Raw genomic sequence first — 19,614 nt, forward strand, 5'->3', positions numbered from 1 at the left:
TTGAAATTTTAGTGTGTACTCTGTGAACTACTGAGAGACAAAGCATCTAGGAGACCGGCAGAGTGTGCCCCACAAGTTGGGGAAGGTGCTAGCAAAAGGTAAGGTAGGTCAGTGGAAACCAGGGCCCAGAACACTGAAGATTACCATGCACAGCGGAGCTGCCCCTTCCACGGTCTTCAGTTTCTCAACCTCTGAGCTGAGGCTGCCCCCTGGGTTCCAAAGCAGCAGGAAGAAAGACCACTCAGCGAGTCTTCGGCTGCTGGAAGAGTGCAGCATTGAGCATAGACAGAGGCGATAACCAGTCCAGACAAAGAGCTTGCCTCCACCAGCAGCTCCAGAGCGGACTAGCAGCACCCTTCGCAATGCCTGGGCCCTGTGCTGCCACTTCCTACTCAGGAGTCAATCAACTACAGGGAGAAGGGGATGTGAGCTCCACTGTGAATCTGACCCACTCCGACTGCCCAAGTTGCTCAGGTGACCCGAGCAGTTTGCACCTGCTCTGCCCCTAGAACAAGCCACCCATTGTGTGAGGCTGTAGGCAATAGAGGTGCTAAGCAAACAGCAACCAAACGACTCTCCTGAGCATAAAGCAGATGGGAGTGCAGGAAAACTTTACCAAGCCAAATAAAAGTGACTGTAAAGTACTTGGTAAAATATAAGCCGCCACATAAATACTTAATAAAAGCTTGCAGCGGCAATTCACACAAGGACAATTGGGTCAAAAACTACCCAAGCTCTCTAGCCTAGAGGTTCTTAGAAAGAGTAAAAATTGTCTTCTTCCCTCTGGTTGCTAGGCCGCTTTGTATTCCTCAGCTCTTACCTGTCCTTCAGGCCTTGGCACCTCTGTAGATGTATCTCTCCAGTCACTGATCTATCTCCGTGGCTAGAGGGCGTCTAATTTTCATTCTGGGTAATTGTGTCAAGTATTATTCAGAGCAACAGCCACTGAATTCCCATTTCTTTCGGTCAGAAGCCTTGCCAGAGCTGTGTGGTGCTCCAAGGGAGATGCTTTCTTTAAGATTTAATTACGTGAACCTCACCCCAAACTCTCCGGGATCAGAACCTGAAAATGATTCTGACAACATCTCAGACAGCTGGCCCGCCTGTTGACCTGTTAGCTGCAAGAAGGCAGAAATGAAGAACTCAATGCTATCCTAATGAGAGTGATTGTACCTTGGGGCTCTGTTTGAATGCCTCCGCTGTACACTATTTGGGAAGCCATCAGGGATGGAAGGGGAAATTCAAAGTCATTCAGTTCAAGGCATGGCATTCTTCCTTTTAAATTCCCACTTTCCTCCCAAATACCCTCACCTTAGAATATCACAGCTTGATAGAGCTTTAGAAGTGGTTTTGTCATATCTGTTCACTTTATAAATAAAAAGGGCAAATGACTTTTCTAAGATGATACAGCTCACCCTGGAGCTAAGATGCAAACAGGATTCTTAGCCTAGGGTTGAAGGAGTCTCTTTCCCACAGGCTCCAACGCTCCATAAGGATTCAGTGCTTTTCTCTGGAAAGCCTTGGGAGCTGGGTGTGGTAGTGCACACCTGCAGTCCCAGCACTTGGGTGGTAGATTCAGGAGAATCAGGAGTTTAAGGTCATCCTTAGCTACATAGGGAGTTCAAACCAGCCTAGACTCCATCTCATGATACAAACGGACAAAGAAGTAAAGGAAGAAAAGAAAGGGGCTGGAAAGATGGCTCAGCCATTAAGAGCATTGCCTGCTCTTCCAAAGGACCCGGGTTCAATTCCCAGCACCCACATGGCAGCTCACAACTGTCTGCAACGCCAAGATCTGACACCCTCACACCAATGCACATAAGTTAAAATTAAATAAAATATTTTTTTAAAAAAAGAAAGGCTTGTGTCTAGAAGAGGTTGAACACAGGGATAGCCTCCGAGGCAAGCAAAGGGCACTCTCTAGCTAGGCACTGGAATAGCTTTAGGACAAAGAGCTCCTCTCACTTTTACAGGGAGACGAGAGAAAGAGACATGACTAGAGAGATTAGAAAGGCCTATTGCCCTTATTTGGACCTGAGGGTGGAGTGAGGAACAAAGAAAGAACTAGATTTAGAGCATTCATTCTAGGTATGGTAGGCTAGCAACGACAACAAACTTAAGTGAAAGACTCGATTGAGAAAAAGAAGGCAGACACATTTTGAACTTCAAAGAGGAGCCAAGTGTCTGTCAGTCAAAGCAGTATAGTGGATAAAGGCATGGGCGGGCTGGCTTTGACTTTCATCTGCTTTATTAGTACAGTAGCCTCTGGTAACATGTACTTTGTCTTCTCAGTAAAAATGGGAAGATGAGGGTAAGTGATAGAGTCCACTGCAAAGGCTGTTGTGAGAATGAATGCCCGCAGAGGGCCTAGCACCATACCTGGCAGGCGCAACCATGCTAGCAAAAGTAGCCATTCCTACCCTTAACCACGCCCACCGCCCACCGGGTGAGTCTTGCTTTGCAAACTGTCAAAGCTGCATTGGATGCACGGGCACAGACAGCAGTGCTTGGGCCACTTCAGGCAGCAGGAGGTCACAGGAGTTAAAGGGGGAAACTGATAAACCAACAGAATGAGGAAGCTGAAGTTTCCCTCACTCCTTCCAAAGCAAACCCCCCGTTGAAACGGCATCTTTCTTTGCATATTTAGTAGATGCCAGAGACATAGGGGCTCAGAGGTGAGCAGCTATTGGCAATTTGTCCCCAAACATAGGGGATTCGTGAGACTTGGAATCGCCTATGTAAAAACTGGAAAGGCTCAGGTGAGCTAGACTGGCAAACTTACCACTGTTGAGACAAGAGAGATTTGTTGTTCAAGGTGAATTTTGCTTTTGTTTTTGTTTTTGTTTTTGTTTTTGTTTTGTTTTTTTTTTTTTGTCTCGAGGCAGGGTCTCACATAGGCCAAGGTAGCCTCAAACTTGCTCTGGAGCCAAAGATGACACCAGACTTCTGACCTTCCTGGTCCTGCCTCCCCAGTGCTGAAAACACAGCTGTGTGTTACCACATTCAACTCAGCAGTGCCGAGGGATCAAATTTGGCCCCAAAATTAGTTTTATTATTTTTATATTTAAATAACCCAAGCACAGTGGATTGCTGCTAGATGCTATGCACTGGCAGTAGGAAAAGCTGGGCTATCCGTATGCATGGAGAAGGATTTTTAAAAATGGGAAAGTCTTTGCATCTATGAAGAAAGGGAGAAGAGTATCTTAAATAGATAGGCTTCCCAGGGGTATGATAATCATCCTGAGAAGAATGGTCTCTAGCAGGACAGTAACACAACAATAGCCTCATTACCAATGATCCTTCCTTATTTATTCCATTATCTCATGTGCACTTAAAGTTCAGTCCCCAGCACTGTTATTACACGTGTCCGAAAGTGGCATACGTGCTTTTTCTCTAAAATGATCTCACTCAGACTTTTTTTTTGTTAATTCAAACCGATGCCTCCTGTCTCTCAAAGTAACTCCTAATTCAAGGCCAAGTGCTTTATTCAACACCATGGGCTGACTTGTTTAAAAATAGAATTTGTGGGGCCAGGTGAACTTGCTTCGAGAAACAAACGTCTGGAGACATGCACAGAGAGCGCTGCCTAGGAGGCTGTTCATCACCTAGGGTGCAGCTCCATTTATTCAGGGTAACACTTTCCCTATATCTAACCTACTTTTCTGAATTAAAATCTAGTATACGAAAGGGGCTTTCAACTTCCAAAGCCATTTCATGCACATGTTCCTACTGGAGGCTCACAACGACTCCTTCTGGCAAGCAGAGGATGAGTTACCTCTACCTTTTCTCTGAGGAAGGAAACGAGAAAAGGGGAACGTTCACGTGACCTGCTCAAGGTGCATAATGTTCCCAAGGGGACTTGACCTAGTCCTGTTATGCACAAAAGTCTGTGTGTTGCTTCACCCTTTGAATTCAGTAAATACACACCTAGAGTCCACACTAGACACACGACACTTATCTTTAAGAAGGTAGTGAGAAATTAGACACAGGCATGCAAAAGTTCTCTGTGGAAGGAACTGGAAATATGTTAGAAGGAACGTGAGATGCTTGGATACTAAGGCATGGGACAAGAAGATTCAGGGTTATCAGAAGAGGAGACACTGAGGTCAGGATAATAGTGGTAGGCCAGCCCAACAAATTTTAAATTTTAACCCCTTCTAGGGCAGTCCTTGTCTTAGTTTTCCATAATAGAATTCGGAAAGTAACATCTCAGTGTGTATATTTGCGGAGCATGGCCCAGCATCTGCCACTCTAACCCCAAGCTGCTGCTCTTCTATCTCAAATGGCAGCGCATCATTAGTCTGGCTCCTGTCAACAGTGACCAGTCCAAGCTCTCTGTTTCCCAGAACTGAAGCAAGGAGAGAGAGAGATGATGAAGCTCTCAAAAACAAGAAGAAGGCTGAAGGTAGAGCGCTTGCTTAGTAATGCAGGAAGCCGTGTGATCCATCCCCGGTACAACATAAAGGACCTATAGTAGCACACACACCGCAATCCTAGCACACTGGAGGCAGAGGCAGGAGAATCACACTTCCAGTGTCATCCTCGGCTACATGGTAGGCTGGAGGTCAGCCTGGGTGATGGAAGACCCTGCCTCAAAACAAAACTAAGAAAAAAAAATAGAAGAGTCCATTTGTGACATAAAAAACAAGTTCCACCTCATCATGTGGCTCACAAAGATTAGAGAGTAAACGGTAAGCCCCTCTGATTCCTGAGCTGCAAATGGCAATGCATTTCCCTTCACCCAGATGAAATCACACTGTGGAGGAGGCAAACCCAAGGTTCGAAGGCAGCCTCATGTAAGAGAGTAAAATCCTGTGGTTTGAAAAGCCGAGATGTCATGACTGATCCCCCACAAAGGTCAAGATTAGGGTGACAGGAAGATATCAAGAACCTTAAGCAATCACAGTGAGCTGGCAACTAGCGCTTTTCTGGTTTCTAAGCTGGCTGAAGACTATCACACAGACCAAGGACAGGGATTTTTCATGTTTTGCAGGAGCACAAAGATAAAAAAAGGAGTGGAGGCAGGTCATGCTGTCCCGGAGAAATGGGTCATTGGGGGAGCTGTCTAGTAAATATCTACAGGGGCCCTTTTTATAGATGTGTTTGCTTTTTCTGTGGTGAGGAAAGAATCCAGGATCTTCCCCATGCTAGGCAAATACTTGATCTGTCCCTGAGCTACACCCCTGAACTCAAAAGATGTCTTAACAAACTGCATTAACAGCAGGAATAATTACCATTTTGAGGGCCTACTGTGTTGTAGGCACTGTACTTTGCATTTAACTGTCACTAAAGCTTATTAGGAATATCTTAAGTGAAGAATTCACTCCCTTTTTTTTTTTCAAACAGGGAAGTTAGCCTTGAAGAGGAAAAATGCTAAGATGTACAGAATAGAAGTTCAACCCTAGACATGCTGACTCCAAAATTGTATGCCTCAATAGTCCGGCTTCATGATAGCATCCACCTTTAAAATCTATCTCTGGGTTTCTGTTTTATTTGTTTTGATCTTGTTGTTAATTATCAACTGTTTTACTGTATTTATATCAACAAAAATCATCGGAAAGTTCTTTTTTTTTTTTTTAAAGAAGCCACCAAAGATTTGTTCTCTAGGGCAAGAAGCAGGGTCAATAATAGTAAAATATGGTACCTGCCAGCCCCTTCCACTACAACCTCAGAACCACAACCACAGCCATTGCAACAGGCAAGCAGGATCTAATAGCCAGCCCATTGCTAGGAGGCTCCTAAAAAAACGGGGAGGGGGCTTCCTTAAAATACTTCTTCGTGCCCGTAACACTCCAAGTCCAAAGGTTCCATTTTCTTTGATGTTCAGTGGTTGACTAACAGAAGTAACCCTACTGTGTCAATGTAATTAGAGTAGATTTTCCCAAGCATTGCCATTTGTAAAAGCCAAAAGGATTCTGATGAGGTCGTACATTATCAATAAAGGAAACTATCTGCCTTATCAGGAAAGGTGAGAAGTCTGCTGCAGTACCTAAGACTGAATCAGTTCTCCACTTAATTTACAGGCTTTCTGAAGGGCAGATTTAAAATCATGGCAAACTCTAATTTGTGTATTAGCTACCAGAATGTATATGGCCCAGACATGCTGCAGCCATCTGAAAAGCTGACACCACTGAAGACATTCTAGGAATTCTTTGGAAAGCCCAACGGAAGTTAGTTTAAGTGTCCTAAAAAGCAAACAGCTCCATTATTTCATCCTTTTACACTAAGTGGATCCCAAAAGATACAAGTCAGCTGGGTCAGCCATCCCACTCCAAAGTCTGATTTCCTAAAACTCATAAGGATTAAAACTCAGAACAAGCAAAACCACCAAATGCAGTTTACCTTTCTAGGAGAGGATGGCACATAAACTTTGTCTTGTTTGAGACATTTATCTGGTCTTCTCAACTATGCTATAAATGGCAAGGCTGGTGTCAACAGCTGTGCCTATGTGCCAGAAGACTCCTTTAAACTGGCCAGTAGGTATCAACATCCTATCTTTCAAGTAAAGCTGGTAGAATTTGGTGTTACATGCCCTAGCCCAGCATACGGTTCTTGTCTGAATGAGGGTCAAGAGCTCTATCTGGATCATTCTAAAGACTGTACTCTCCTCAATGTACCTCCCTTACCTGGGTCACATTTTCTAACCTCTCAGGTCCTTATTACTAGAACCCTCAGCCTTGTACCAGTGACAGTCTTGTTGCTTGAGATTCAACAACCTGCACACTGCAGCGACCACTTATAACCTTGAAGATCTCTTTCAAAACAAGACGTAATCATAATATTGGGAGCATGGAGAGCATCAGTGAAACCAGTCTATAACCTATAAAGTCTCTACTTTGCCCTTTGAAGGCAGCAAAGACACTTGAGAGATATAGATGCTTGTGTATGTGATTTTAATGATGTATTTAAAAGTAATTATTTCCCTTTATGGCTCTGTCACTTCACCTTTCCAGGTGCAGTGATGGTGAGGGAGGACTCTTCTCTTTCAATCTTGCTGAAGAAGTGATATTTATTTGTTGAGGACACATATATGATATGGGGGCTACCTAGAATACCCCCAAATGCTCTCTGTATAACAAAATGATCTGAGTCTAGGGAACTGTGCATTGTGAATCAATAAGCCATGCTGCCTTCAACAGGTGGTCTAAGGCATAGCCATACACTGAATGAAGATATCTCATGCCAAAATTTAGAATGTGACACCTGACCAAATGCATCCATTCTGAGGGAGGCAAACGGTATCAAACCATCAGTCAACAGGATGAATCTTTTTTTTTCTTATTCAATTTTGAAGGTAAAGCTACTTACTGCATTTGGCATCATAAAATAATCTTAAGGGATAAATATCACTACATTGTCATGGAGTAGATCCTGATAAATAGCTGTCACTGAGGACTATTTTTAAGATAAATCTTAAGATGAAAAATATAGCAATATAAATCCCAAGATGGATCATTACACATAGGTACACTCCAAACATATCCGTCTTGTTCTACCAGGATTTAAAAAAAAAAATCCTTAGCAGCCATCAATAATATTTCATGCCAAAGTGAATTAAGTAATTTTCTGTGTTATGCATTCATCTTTCAAAGCTTTTCCACAAACAGTCTTAGCTATCTAGGATGAAGTCAAACATAAACTACCACACTAGCAAACAGCTGGAAAAACAATGCTTCCCTTCTAGGATGTACATAGTAGTTTATCATGTTGGAATGAATGGGGTGTCCTGCTTCTGCTTCCTGGAGAATTCATGAATGAAATCCAAGGATGTTTGGGGGAGACTAACAACTGTGGCAAGGGCTAGCAATAAACGAAATTAAAAAGCCGTGTTTGCTCAGCCTTTCATAAATAGCATCCTGAAGAACAGGAAGAAAAGGATGAAGTAGTGATGAAAAGACAGAACCAGAGAGCTTAAGGGATGCGTCTCCATTTCTAAACCACAAAGCATCATGATGGGCTTCTGACCAAGTCTCAGCTGCAGTGTGTTCTTAGGATAACTTGCTACTGAGGGAGCTCTGACCAAATGGCTTAAAGACCTAACTCAAGCCACTTAATGCCGTTTATATCTTCCAGCATTTTCTTTTCTCTGGTCTTTCCTCTTGGCTCTATAGCCTGTCACATAGGTTTGCTTCTCTGTTGTTCCTTTTTTGGGCACAGGGGATGGAACTCAGGTTCTCACGCATGCTAGGCAATTGCTCGCTCTTCCAGTTATTTACACCCCAGGGTTCCCACATTGCTGCTTTCATTGGCAGTCCTATATTTAAAACAGCATGCATACTGCCTTGAGTTCTTTGGACAAAAGCCACACTATAAACCTAAAAATAACCCCAAACATTAAAAAATAAACAGTCTATTAAAAAAAAACAAAACAAAACCAAGAGCGTGGGAGCCATGTATAGTATCTGCTCCCTTCCACTGGCCTGTTCTCATACAGATGGAATGATGAAGGTGTGTGTGTGTGTGTGTGTGTGTGTGTGTGAGAGAGAGAGAGAGAGAGAGAGAGAGAGAGAGAGAGAGAGAGAGAGAGAGAGAGAGAGAGAGAGAGAGAGAGAATACACATAGGAATAAGTGTTCTCCCCAGCCTTCCCTAGATCACGGAAGAAAATAAACTATTTTATTAACCTATTTTTGAAAACGATTTTGCATTATTTGCCAGGAACTGGATGTTAAAGTTTCTCCCATTCATTCATACTTGTTGATGTGCCACAGTTTAGCCCTGTAATCTAGCAGAGAAGAATATAAAAAAGGTCAGGGCTGGGGAGATGGCTCAGTAGGTAAGTGTGCTTGTTCTGCAAAGCATAAAACTTTGACCTTGAGTCCAGCACCCACATAAAAATCCAGGAGTGGATATGTATGCCTGTGAAACCCAGCATTAGAGAAGAGACAGCTGAGTTGTATGGGTTCAGTGGTCAGCCAGCCTGAGTGAAATGGCAAGCTTGTGGTTCAGAGAGAGACCCCTGTCTTAACGCAATAAGGTAGAAAGCAACAGAGGAAGCTGCCCAACATCGCTGACCTCCTCATGCATAACCATGGCTATGTTCAACTACACACTCATGTGCATATGACACAGACACAGACACAGACACAGACACACACACACACACACACACACACACTAAAATAAACTCCAAAAACTGACAATGTCGCCTTACTCCTTTTTTTTTAAACCCCTATAAGGCTTCAAGACAAGAACACAACACAAGTCTTTGACAACTAAAGGAGTTTTTCTGCAGCTCTCCACTTCTGCTTTTCCAGTTCTCAGAAAACAGCTTGGCAAGGCATCATAAACACAAGAAGGTTTGGCTGACCACTGGCAATCGGAAAGAGAATTCATAGTGCATGTGTGTGTATATAATTTCTTAGCTGAAATGCAAAGTAAGATTTCCAAGCACAGAGAAGAGGCACCTTCACTGTAATTAGCCCTCTGCACATCTCAAGGACTTTGCTCTATATTGTGAGATGCCCCAAGTGAGAGTCCAAGCCATTCCAGGCGCTAGGTGAATACAGATTTTCCATAGAAAAAAGTAACAAACTGTCAGCCATAAAAGCTCATTCCTCAACCTGACACCTGGACTGAGGTCCACCCAGGCCAGCTATGTCACAAAGGAGCAACAGGATCAGCTACTAGGGCAGAATCAAAGTGAACCAAGGCACCATCCACAAATTAAAGTGGCTATTTCCACATTATTGGACGTCTCCCTCCCGTGTTTCTAGAAGGGATGCTAACTGTCAGTGAGGCAAACTGATTTTACACCCAGGGCTGAGAAGAGAAGGTTCAGGAAGGAATGCCTACAACAAAACATGGAGATGATGTTGGGCAACGAGGAGGCTAAAATTTCAGCTTTCTGAGTGTGGGCACACATGTGAGGTTAGGGAGGTACTTTTAGGAGTTGGTTCTCTTCTTCTACTGTGGACTCTCAAGTTGTAAGTCCATATTGTAGGCCCCTCTTAAAATACATAAAAGTCAAAGCAATTAAGCGGTAAAACTGGGCTTACCTAGTACAAACTACCCAGCAAAAGCATGAGGGTATCAGTCAATTATTCAGACCCTTGACTTGACGGTTTGGTGTTTGAGAGTCTATTCACTAAGATGTTTGCTTTTTATGTAGGTATTATCAAGGTATTAGGGACAGTGCCATCAAACCCCATAGTTACCTATTGTTAATCCCAGTGTTAATTTGGTGGGGTTGTTAATTTTTCCCTTAGTCGTTGTGACTCCTTAATTGAAATTCTGTCTCAAAAAGGTAGAAGCCGGAAGAGTTTTTGCTTTCTGCAATTGTCAGTGGCTCAACTGGTCCAAGGTTGTTAATTTGAGGGCTTCTCCATTTAATCCTGAAATCTCATGCTATCTAAAGCTAAAATGGGGTGAGAGTGGGGAGAAGAGAGGAACAAATGATAGGTGTAAGTGGCACTCACTGAGACTGAGATCTGTGAAAACATCACTTCAGTTGATTGCATTCAGGAGATAAAAACAGGAAGGAATTGAAATTGCCCTTATTTGCACAGAAAATGGCTCCCTTAATTGTTTCGCAGTGGAGAGGTGTGCCAGCCTGAGTACCAGGAGCACTGGCTGCCCAGCAGAGACACTACCCAGGATTTCCATGGTCCTCTATATTTTTCTTTGGATCAAGTATCTCTAATGCCTAAGTCTCATTCTCTGTCAGGAGTTTTGATTTTCATGAGTTTTACTGTCTACAAGTAAAATGTTTTCCAAGGAATATAATGCTAACCTACAAAGAAAGCCCATTCGATACTATGAAGTGGAGACTGCTCCTGAAGACTAAATTAAATAAGTAACTCAGTGAAAGATATTTTTACTGCAGATGAGACATGAGGGTAAAGCTAATCTTTACAAATGACATGAATAGAGGGCACACATGTCTTCGGGCTATAAAACTTTATATCATTAAGTGTACGTTGCTGAGGAGTTTTTTTTTAATGGAGTTTGGCACTATTCCCCAGTCTCATCATTGTATTAGGTCACTAATACAAGTACAGGTTAATTATAACCTGAGGTTACTAACCAAAGAGGAGTTACTTCTTGGTTATAGTAGCCTTACTCTGCAAATATGTTATTTCTCCCTCCCTCTCTCCCTCCCACCATTCTTCTTCTTCTTTTTAATCTTTTGTTCCTGGATAGCATGTAACAACAAAAGTTTTCTCAAAAACTAAATACTTTAGATGTAAAAATAAGAATTTAGAGTAACTTTCTTCCACATTACAGTGTTTATTTTATTCTCTTGTCTGATACATTAAGGCATTAAAAGAAAGAAAACTCAAGATCTTTAACTAATAAGAGCATGGTGTTTTAACTCAGTAGTAAACTGTTTGCCTAACACACATGAGGATCTGGTTCTTACCCCTGCACTGCAATTTTTTCAGTTAACACGCTTCTTAAAGCGGCCAGGGTGGGTGGCTTGAGGCTTTAACGTCATCACTCAGAGGAAGGAGCAGGAGCGTCTCTGTGAAGTCAAGTCCAGGCTGGGTAGCAGAACCCAGTGAGACCCCCCATCTAAAAAACAGGCTAACCCTACAAAAGTGTGCTGGACTAATTTTCACACTCATTTCCAATGCATCAGGATGTGTATCACACTATTCATTCAACATTCAAAATACAAACAAGACACAAGTAACAAAGAAGCTAATGAAATGTTCAGAAACCTAACCTAAAGCTTGAAATGAAAACTATGGAATTTTCTCTTTATTTTCTTGGTTCCAAAGCAGCATCCTCCATAAATATCTACCATCTATGAAGTCATTAGTATGAGCAGAACTCAATAAAATATTCTGCTTGTTCAAAGACCTTGGCCTGGAAAAGTACTGTTTTGAATAAGCTAAAACTAGACGTTCTGATTATTTTCTTGAAGCATTAAAAGATATATCTGGTGCAAATATATGCACTTTAACAATTAAATTAATGAAGAAAACAATACAAAGGCTTGATGTATAGGAGGTGCTCAAATATTAGAGTAAACCAAATGAATGAGCATATTATTAAATATATTGTAAATTCAAATGTCTGTTTTAATATGAGAGCATCGTTAGCATATATGTTACTTCAATATTCAAGAATTTGTTTTTTTTTTTTCATGAGCAGTGGGACAAGTCACTAGGTTGTTTGCTCATCAAGGTAATATAAGAGCTATATTTGATTTGCAGAAGCTTTCTAAGTAGTACAATTGTGTGTGTGTGTGTGTGTGTGTGTGTGTGAAAATATAAGCTTTTTATTTTTTGCTTCAAAACATTTATTTTTTATTTTTAATATATCTTATTAATTTATTCATATTACATCTCATTTGTTATCCCATCCCTTGTATCCTCCCATTCCTCCTTCCCTCCCATTTTCCCCCTACTCCCCTCCCCTATGACTGTGCTTGAGGGGGACCTCTTCCCCCTGTATATGCTCATAGGGTAGCAAGTCTCTTCTTGGTAGCCTGCTATCCTTCCTCTGAGAATATAAGCTTTTTATAAAGCCAATACCAATTGTCTTTTTCCTGACAATTAAAGTAAAGTGCATTTTCGTGATTCTGTTTAGTACTCTTGACCATTCAGGACGGCAAACATACATCATTTCTCCAGCGTGGGGATGCTAGGTGGGGCCATTAATCCCTCCACTCTCATTCACATTTTCCCCACGGGAGTCTATCTCCATGCAAGTTCAGTCCATCATCTAGGGTGGCACGCAATCTCATTCTTGCATCTCATGTCAGTAAAATCACTTAGATGAGAAACAAACTGTTTGGGAGCATGTAATTTATCTTGTATTGTGAAGAAAAGAGTTAGAAGGGAAAGGAAAACAGAAAGAGATGTGACATGAATGGAGCTTCCCGTACATGCCAGTCTTCTAAGAGCTTTACAACTCTGACCTTACTTAAGGGTCAAAGTAATCATTTAAAATGTCCTCCCCAGGCTGGAGAGATGGCTCAGAGATTAAGAGCACTTTCTGCTCTTCCAGAGGTCCTGAGTTCAATTCCTGGCAACCACATCATGGCTCACAACCATCTGTAATGAGATCTGGTGCCCTCTTCTGGTGTGCAGGCAGAACGCTGTGTATGTAATAAATAAATAAAACGAAGGCAGGAGAAGTGACTCCCTTGCCATTTTAAAAAAATGTCCTTCCCTTACAGAAAAGGACCTGGAAGCTTTCTGTGTTAAGTGGCTCTCCCAAGCAACACACAGAACTAAGATACAAACACAAGTTCATTTGACTCCAGAATATTCCTATGTCCAGTGTACTATATTATTAATGGATTTTAGTCACCATCTTATGCCCTAGAGTCAGAGCCCACTGGAATCTAAGTTCTTCAAAGGAGGTAACATGAATTTGTCTTTTACCTGCATCCCTATCATCTGGCTTTTTACCTAACATGTAGTAGCTCTGTAACTCAGGCAAGTCTTGAAACTTCTGCTTCAACTTCTAGAGTATCTAGGAACATAGGCTTCCTTGTTGCACCAGATCAGATTAACATATAGTATATCAATATCTATCTATCTATCTATCTCCTATCTATATAACAATAATAATTGAAGAAGAAGGGGCTGGAGAGATGGCTCAGTGGTTAAAAGAACTCGCTACTCTTTCATAAGACATAGCTTCAGTTCCCAGCACTCACATGGCAGTTCCCAAGAGTCTCTAAGTCCAATTTCAGGAGACCTGACTCCCTCTTCTGGCCTCTAGAGGCATCAGGAACATATATGGCACACAAACATTCACAAGGGCAAAGCATTCATGCACATAAAATAAAAATTAAGAAATCTCAATCAATAGATTGAATGATCAAAGAAGAAGTTAAGACTTGGGAGGGGAAGAGGGACTTAGGAGGAGCTCCCAGAGGAGGAGGGAGAGGGGGTATGAAGGACTGAACAAAGAAAGAAAAACACAAAGAGCCAGTGGGTCTCAACATTCCTAATGCTGTGACCATATTGTGGTGACTCCCAATCATAAAGTTATTTCATTGCCATGTCATAACTGTAATTTTGCTACTGTGTTGAATCATATCATAAATATATGATTTGTAGGATATCTGATATGTGTCCCCTAAAGTGGTCATGACCCACAGGTTGAGAACCGCTGGTCTAGAGAGATTAAGTTGCTTTCCATAAGTTAAGCAACCAGTCAGTGGAAAGACTCAATTACATTTCAAATCTCTTTTATACTCTCCTTTTTGCTATGCTTACAAAAATTGCACATCTTTAAAAACAAGTTGTAGGCTCCTAAGCATTCTACCCTGTAGACCTTACCCTGTAATTCCAAGCTAGCACTCTTTGCAGCATAATGGAGATGAAGAACCATTAGCATGCTAGAACTCAACTCCATGAGGACAGGGCCAGGCTATTTGTCTGTTTAGTTCAACTCAACATGCCTAGCACTTAACAAAGTATTCAATAAGTGTTTGCTGAATACATGGATATATTCTTTTTGGGTCAGTGATGAACAAATTCTTCATAAACATTGACATGGCAGTTAATCTAGATTATACTAAAAGTCCTCAAATGAGCAAACATTTCAGCAAACTTGTTTGGGGGAAATGGTACTACTAGTTCCCTTCTTTTCTTCATCTTCAGTATTCATTCCATAGGATTGTTGCAAGGAAAGAGAGTTAATATATACAAATTACTTAGCATGGTGTTTAATGAATAGATAACTCTCGATAACTGAGAGCAGATAGCATGAATATTATTGTCTCAGATAGAAGGAATAATAGTCCACACAGTGAAAAGATGAAAATAACCAAAGGCAAAAAAAAAAAAAAAAGCTCATCATATGCCTTATACTTTGTGAAATATCCCAGAATATGTAGTTCTGCATGAGTTTCAAAACTAGCAAATTCTCTGAGAGCTGCAACTAATATGTAACATTTGGACCATAATAAATGTTGGTAGATATGTTTTCTGGAGGGTTTTTTCTCAATGAAATCAATGAAGGACGGGAATTTAATTGATCTTCAGATATGACGATTGGTTCTCAGATATTGCTCTAACTAACTTTCACAACAGATTACCTCTCCACAAGTTCTTGTCCATTCCAGCACAGGGTATCGTTTTCGGCCACGGGGCTATGGCTGCAGATGTAGCCAGGCAAAGCACTGTAGAAGCTGATGAAGGACTTCAACTTCTGAATCAGTTCCCTGAAAGGAAAACAAAGCAGCTGTGCATCAGAGGCAAGCAAGCACAGTAGGAGAAAAGCTTAATTTCCTTATCAGCATGACAGAAAAGCTCTGCCAGGCTGATTAGAGCAATAAATGATTTTTAAAGACATTCTTAGCTACAAGGCCACAATTTAGCTTTTTAAAAAAATCAATAAAATGATACTGGGGATGGGGGAAGGTTGCCTTCCACAGAAGATGCTGTTCCTATCAGGAGGATGATTTAATTCCAATATCCATTTTCTCATGCACACAGCAGCTCCCCTCCCCTTTTTTAAAATTCAGAATGCTGCTACCTACATTCTCAAAGGTGCTGATTACAAGGCACACTGGAGCACTACATATCTTTTGGTTTCTGAGCGTAATTGAGTGCATTGATTGTAATTTACAATGCTATTACCCTAGAGATGGCCTCTTCCCATATAGGCTCTGTCTAATGGCTGCAGATCCAAATGGTAGGGTGCTCAGAATACTATAAGCTCTATGAAATCCTCCTGATTATATAGTCAGAGAAACTCACATCTGCTAAGAGGAGGAAGGGTGCTTTGTTCTTTGTCTGCATATTGTTTTTTTCCTGTGAGGTGGAGCCAAGGGGAGAGGGCTGTAGTAGTACATATATTATTATTTATTCGCTTTCATCTCTATGCTATTTATGATAAGAAAAGTGAGCACAAGAGAACACATATAGCATGAAAAAGTATACAAATATACAGGTATAAATTATAGTAAGACTTTATCTATTATCTTGTTTCAGTTATACATGTATGTACAACATAAGTTATCAGACTGGCTACATGAATATGTTTATGAAACATGATTTAAATACTGTTATAATAAATGTCCAGTCATAAACAAAAATAAAATATACTTTATTTTGAAAGTAATGCCCATGATAGAAAGCAACGGCGCTCTTCACATCCAAGTCTGGTCACAGAATTTTCTGGCAGAGGAGCAATTATTCAACAGTCTCTGTAAGGTAGGAATGGATTGTTCTGGTGCACAGGCATTAGGGGGAGCCACAGGTGCAACTGCTATCTGAAGGGTAGTGGAAGTTGTGAGCCCAGCAATGCCTTCCAGGAGAGAGAGAGAGAGAGAGAGAGAGAGAGAGAGAGAGAGAGAGAGAGAGAGAGAGAGAGAGTGTGTGTGTGTGTGTGTGTCTCAGGAAGAGACAGTTTTCAGTACATATCTACAAAACTTAGGTCACAGGAAAGTCAGGGCGATGGACAGACCAAGCAGAAAAGAAAAGGTTATTGGGACATATAATATAATGCCTGATAGTCCAGCACTTGCTTCCTGCTGTGCATGCGCTCACCTCCCAGCCTAGGCCTGGCATCTGAGCACCATCAATATCCAAAGAGAAGAGGCTCTTGGTACAGAGCTCGGAAAATAAAAGTCAACATCACAGTTCCTCAAGAGGAGAAAGATGGGTTCAATTAATGGCTAATCAGAGAGATGCTCAGTTTTACAAGGTAATAATCCAGTTCCCAAGAGGGAAAGCTGAAAGACTAAAAGCTGAGACTGAGTAATTCCCCCTACTCCATGAGGAAACAGTGTGTGGAAATGCTGGCCTTCTTTTTATTATTATTAATTTATTCTTGTTACATCTCAATGTTTATCCCATCCCTTGTATCCTCCCATTCTCCCCCCCCCCATTTTCCCATTATTCCCCTCCCCTATGACTGTTCCTGAGGGGGATTACCTCCCCCTGTGTATGCTCATAGGGTATCAAGTCTCTTCTTGACAACCTGCTATCCTTCCTCTGAGTGCCACCGGGTCTCCCCCTTCAGGGGACATGGTCAAATGTGAGGCACCAGAGTATGTGAGAAAGTCATTTAATGAAAGAGTTTCCCTTAGGCTTCCTCCCACCTCTACACACACTCTCATGAACATGGAACAGGACAAGAAGAATAGAACCCATACCGAGGCCTTTCAATTTGCTATCCCTAGAAGTTGAAAGCAAAGGGAACCGGAATTTTCCCCTGCCTTTCAACCCTTGAAGCTTTCTGAGCTGATCATAAAGATAATGGACAAGTTGAGGAATGTCCAGATGAGGGTCTACCTAATGTCAAAGGGACAAGGGACTTCAATAAACCTAAGGCCCATAATACATATATAAAACCTAAGACAGTTTCTGAGGAAACTGCCAAGAGTTTGAGGCATCCTATTCCAGAACTGAGGGAAATGTTTTGGAACTTGAAGTAAATGACTCAGAGGAACAAAAGCCCATCATGCTTCATGTAGCACTCATTACCTCCGTCAACTAGGATGGGCACACGAGAGTGAGTTTTTAAAACTTACTTTGGCATTAATGTCAGCTGAGAACCCAACTTCACCCAGCAACCATGTTATCACTGTGGCTATGTTCTCAGAACAATCCTTCCAAATGTGCTCTGAGTCTGCCCCAGCTGAGTTTGTTTGAAATGCCAGCTCACTCTCACTTACCTAGCAACGCAACCTTCGGCAGATTCTAAACTTGTCTGAGCTTTGATTTCCCTTATCATAGATGAAAGTAATGACAGCATCTGTGTCACACGGTTGCTATGATGATTCAACACACAATGCATGAGAGGTGTTTATCCTGTGTTAACTCACACAACTGCAGTATCCACAGAGAAAACCAGTCATCTCTTCACAATGTAAGTCCCTCCCCATCCTCTCATTATCATGAATCTGAAGTATAAAATGTGTTATATAATTAAATAGATTATATTCTACACAAACCTGGGTGTGTAGGATAATTTTTAAAATGCAACTTCCAGCTAACCCATCTGTGCAACATGATTCCGATCTCACATCTTGTGAGGTGGGTACTTGTAAGTACAAACAAGTTCCCTCCAGATATTAGAAGCATTTTGGGGGGTGAGCACTGCAAATTGATTCTAGGGCATTGCAAGTGTTCTTCCCCTGAGCTACATGGCTAAGTCTGTCTTGCCTTTTTGAGACAGAGTCTCACTAAGCTCTCTAGACAGGTCTTAAAGTTGTGATACCCCTTCTTTGGCTTCCTTAGTAGCTGAGATGACAGGCAAGATCTTCAACTTTAGTTATGTCCTCCATCTTTTCAAATGAAGTCTTTTGACTTTATCATTGTAAAAGAAACTCGTGTGCATCAGGAGTCATTTAGAAAATAAAAGAAGGTAGAAGGAAAACAATCATTCGCAGACCCATTAGCCAGAGGTGCTGTGTTGGTATTGGTGTATACTACCTTCTGTTCTTGGTAGGTTTTACCAATAGGTTCTTTCTGGTTCTCAGGATATATTATCTTCTATTGATTTTGAGTAGCCTCAAGACACATTTGTTCATAGAGGAATCTCAGAATAATGAAAGGCAGGCTAGGATGCGGCTCAGTGGCACAGCTCCTACCCAGAACACGCAAGACTCTGAGTTCTTGATCCAGTACCACAAGTCAGCTGACTTTTAAATAATCCCTAGCCTGTGAGACAAGATGCCGTCTGCCCCTCAGAGGACTAAAACCGGGTCTTTGCTGGCCTATTTCTCAGAGCCTCAAGGGACAGCATTAGAGCACAAGAGCATTTCTTTATGCAACATTTCTTATATTAGCACGGGAAAATAACTCTTGGTCTCCACGGAACACATCGACTCTTGAGAATAAATGTAATCATAGTATTTTTGAAGGTAGTAAAAGACTCTGTAAACTGTTGGAGAGTCAATGAGCTTCCAAAGGGCAGTGACAAGAGATAATGTCCTCTGATACCATGGCAGCAGAGTGTGACCGGAGTAGTTTACCTCCCACTGACTTTGCTGTGCCTCTGTCATCTCTCCTGTTCTTTGTCTTCTCCTGTCACTTCTCCTCAAACTTGTTCTAGCACGGAAGCTAAACATTTTATTTTTATATTTTCTTAAGTGAAGCTTTATAGCATCTTCATGCATATAATTGTCAAAGACAGTAAGTTGAATATTTCTTGTTTTTCTTTATAAGAAAGACTTTTGAAACTAGGTGGCATGTTACTTGTGAACTGAGGCAGCCTGTTCAGCAGACATTCGAGAAATAATCTGACATGAAATGAATGTTCTTTGATTCTAATCACATCATATGTATATGCATGTATGTATATATATATGAATGAATATGACATATCATTGACATAGTAAGGATGCAGCTTACGGCTTTCAACATTTGCTTTGACAGTCTGCTTAGGAAAGGGTCTCCTCATAGAGGTTTTGATTTAATGTGTGAAATGTGGAACTAAAGGATGGGGGTGCTTTGCAGCCACAAGCCATTTGGGAATATTGGAGCTTGGTGCATGTGATTTTCCCCAACAGGGCATCCATCATTGCAGAGAGAGCATCCCCATTTTCAGATGTGGAGGAGAGGGCTGCCTTCACTTTCTCACATTGATCTCTTTGGGCAGGCATCAAAGCAGTGATAATTGGAAACCACTGCAAATAAAACTCAGCCTTTCATCCCTGACTGCAGATCCTGAACTTCCCCTCTTATTATTCAGGTTCC

At 41.5% G+C, this 19,614-nt stretch overlaps 1 protein-coding gene across 1 annotated transcript in view; it reads right to left on the bottom strand.

Moving 5' to 3' along the window:
• Gpc3 (glypican 3) overlaps positions 1-19,614 on the bottom strand; it is a 352,553-nt gene that overhangs the window by 101,181 nt on the left and 231,758 nt on the right. The window contains exon 5 of the mRNA XM_051142244.1: positions 15,003-15,128. Coding sequence (XP_050998201.1) covers positions 15,003-15,128 — 126 coding nt within the window. The remainder of the gene's footprint in view (positions 1-15,002; positions 15,129-19,614) is intronic.

Source organism: Acomys russatus, chromosome X (genome assembly GCF_903995435.1).
Source record: "Acomys russatus chromosome X, mAcoRus1.1, whole genome shotgun sequence".
NCBI classification, from domain to species: Eukaryota; Metazoa; Chordata; class Mammalia; order Rodentia; family Muridae; genus Acomys; species Acomys russatus.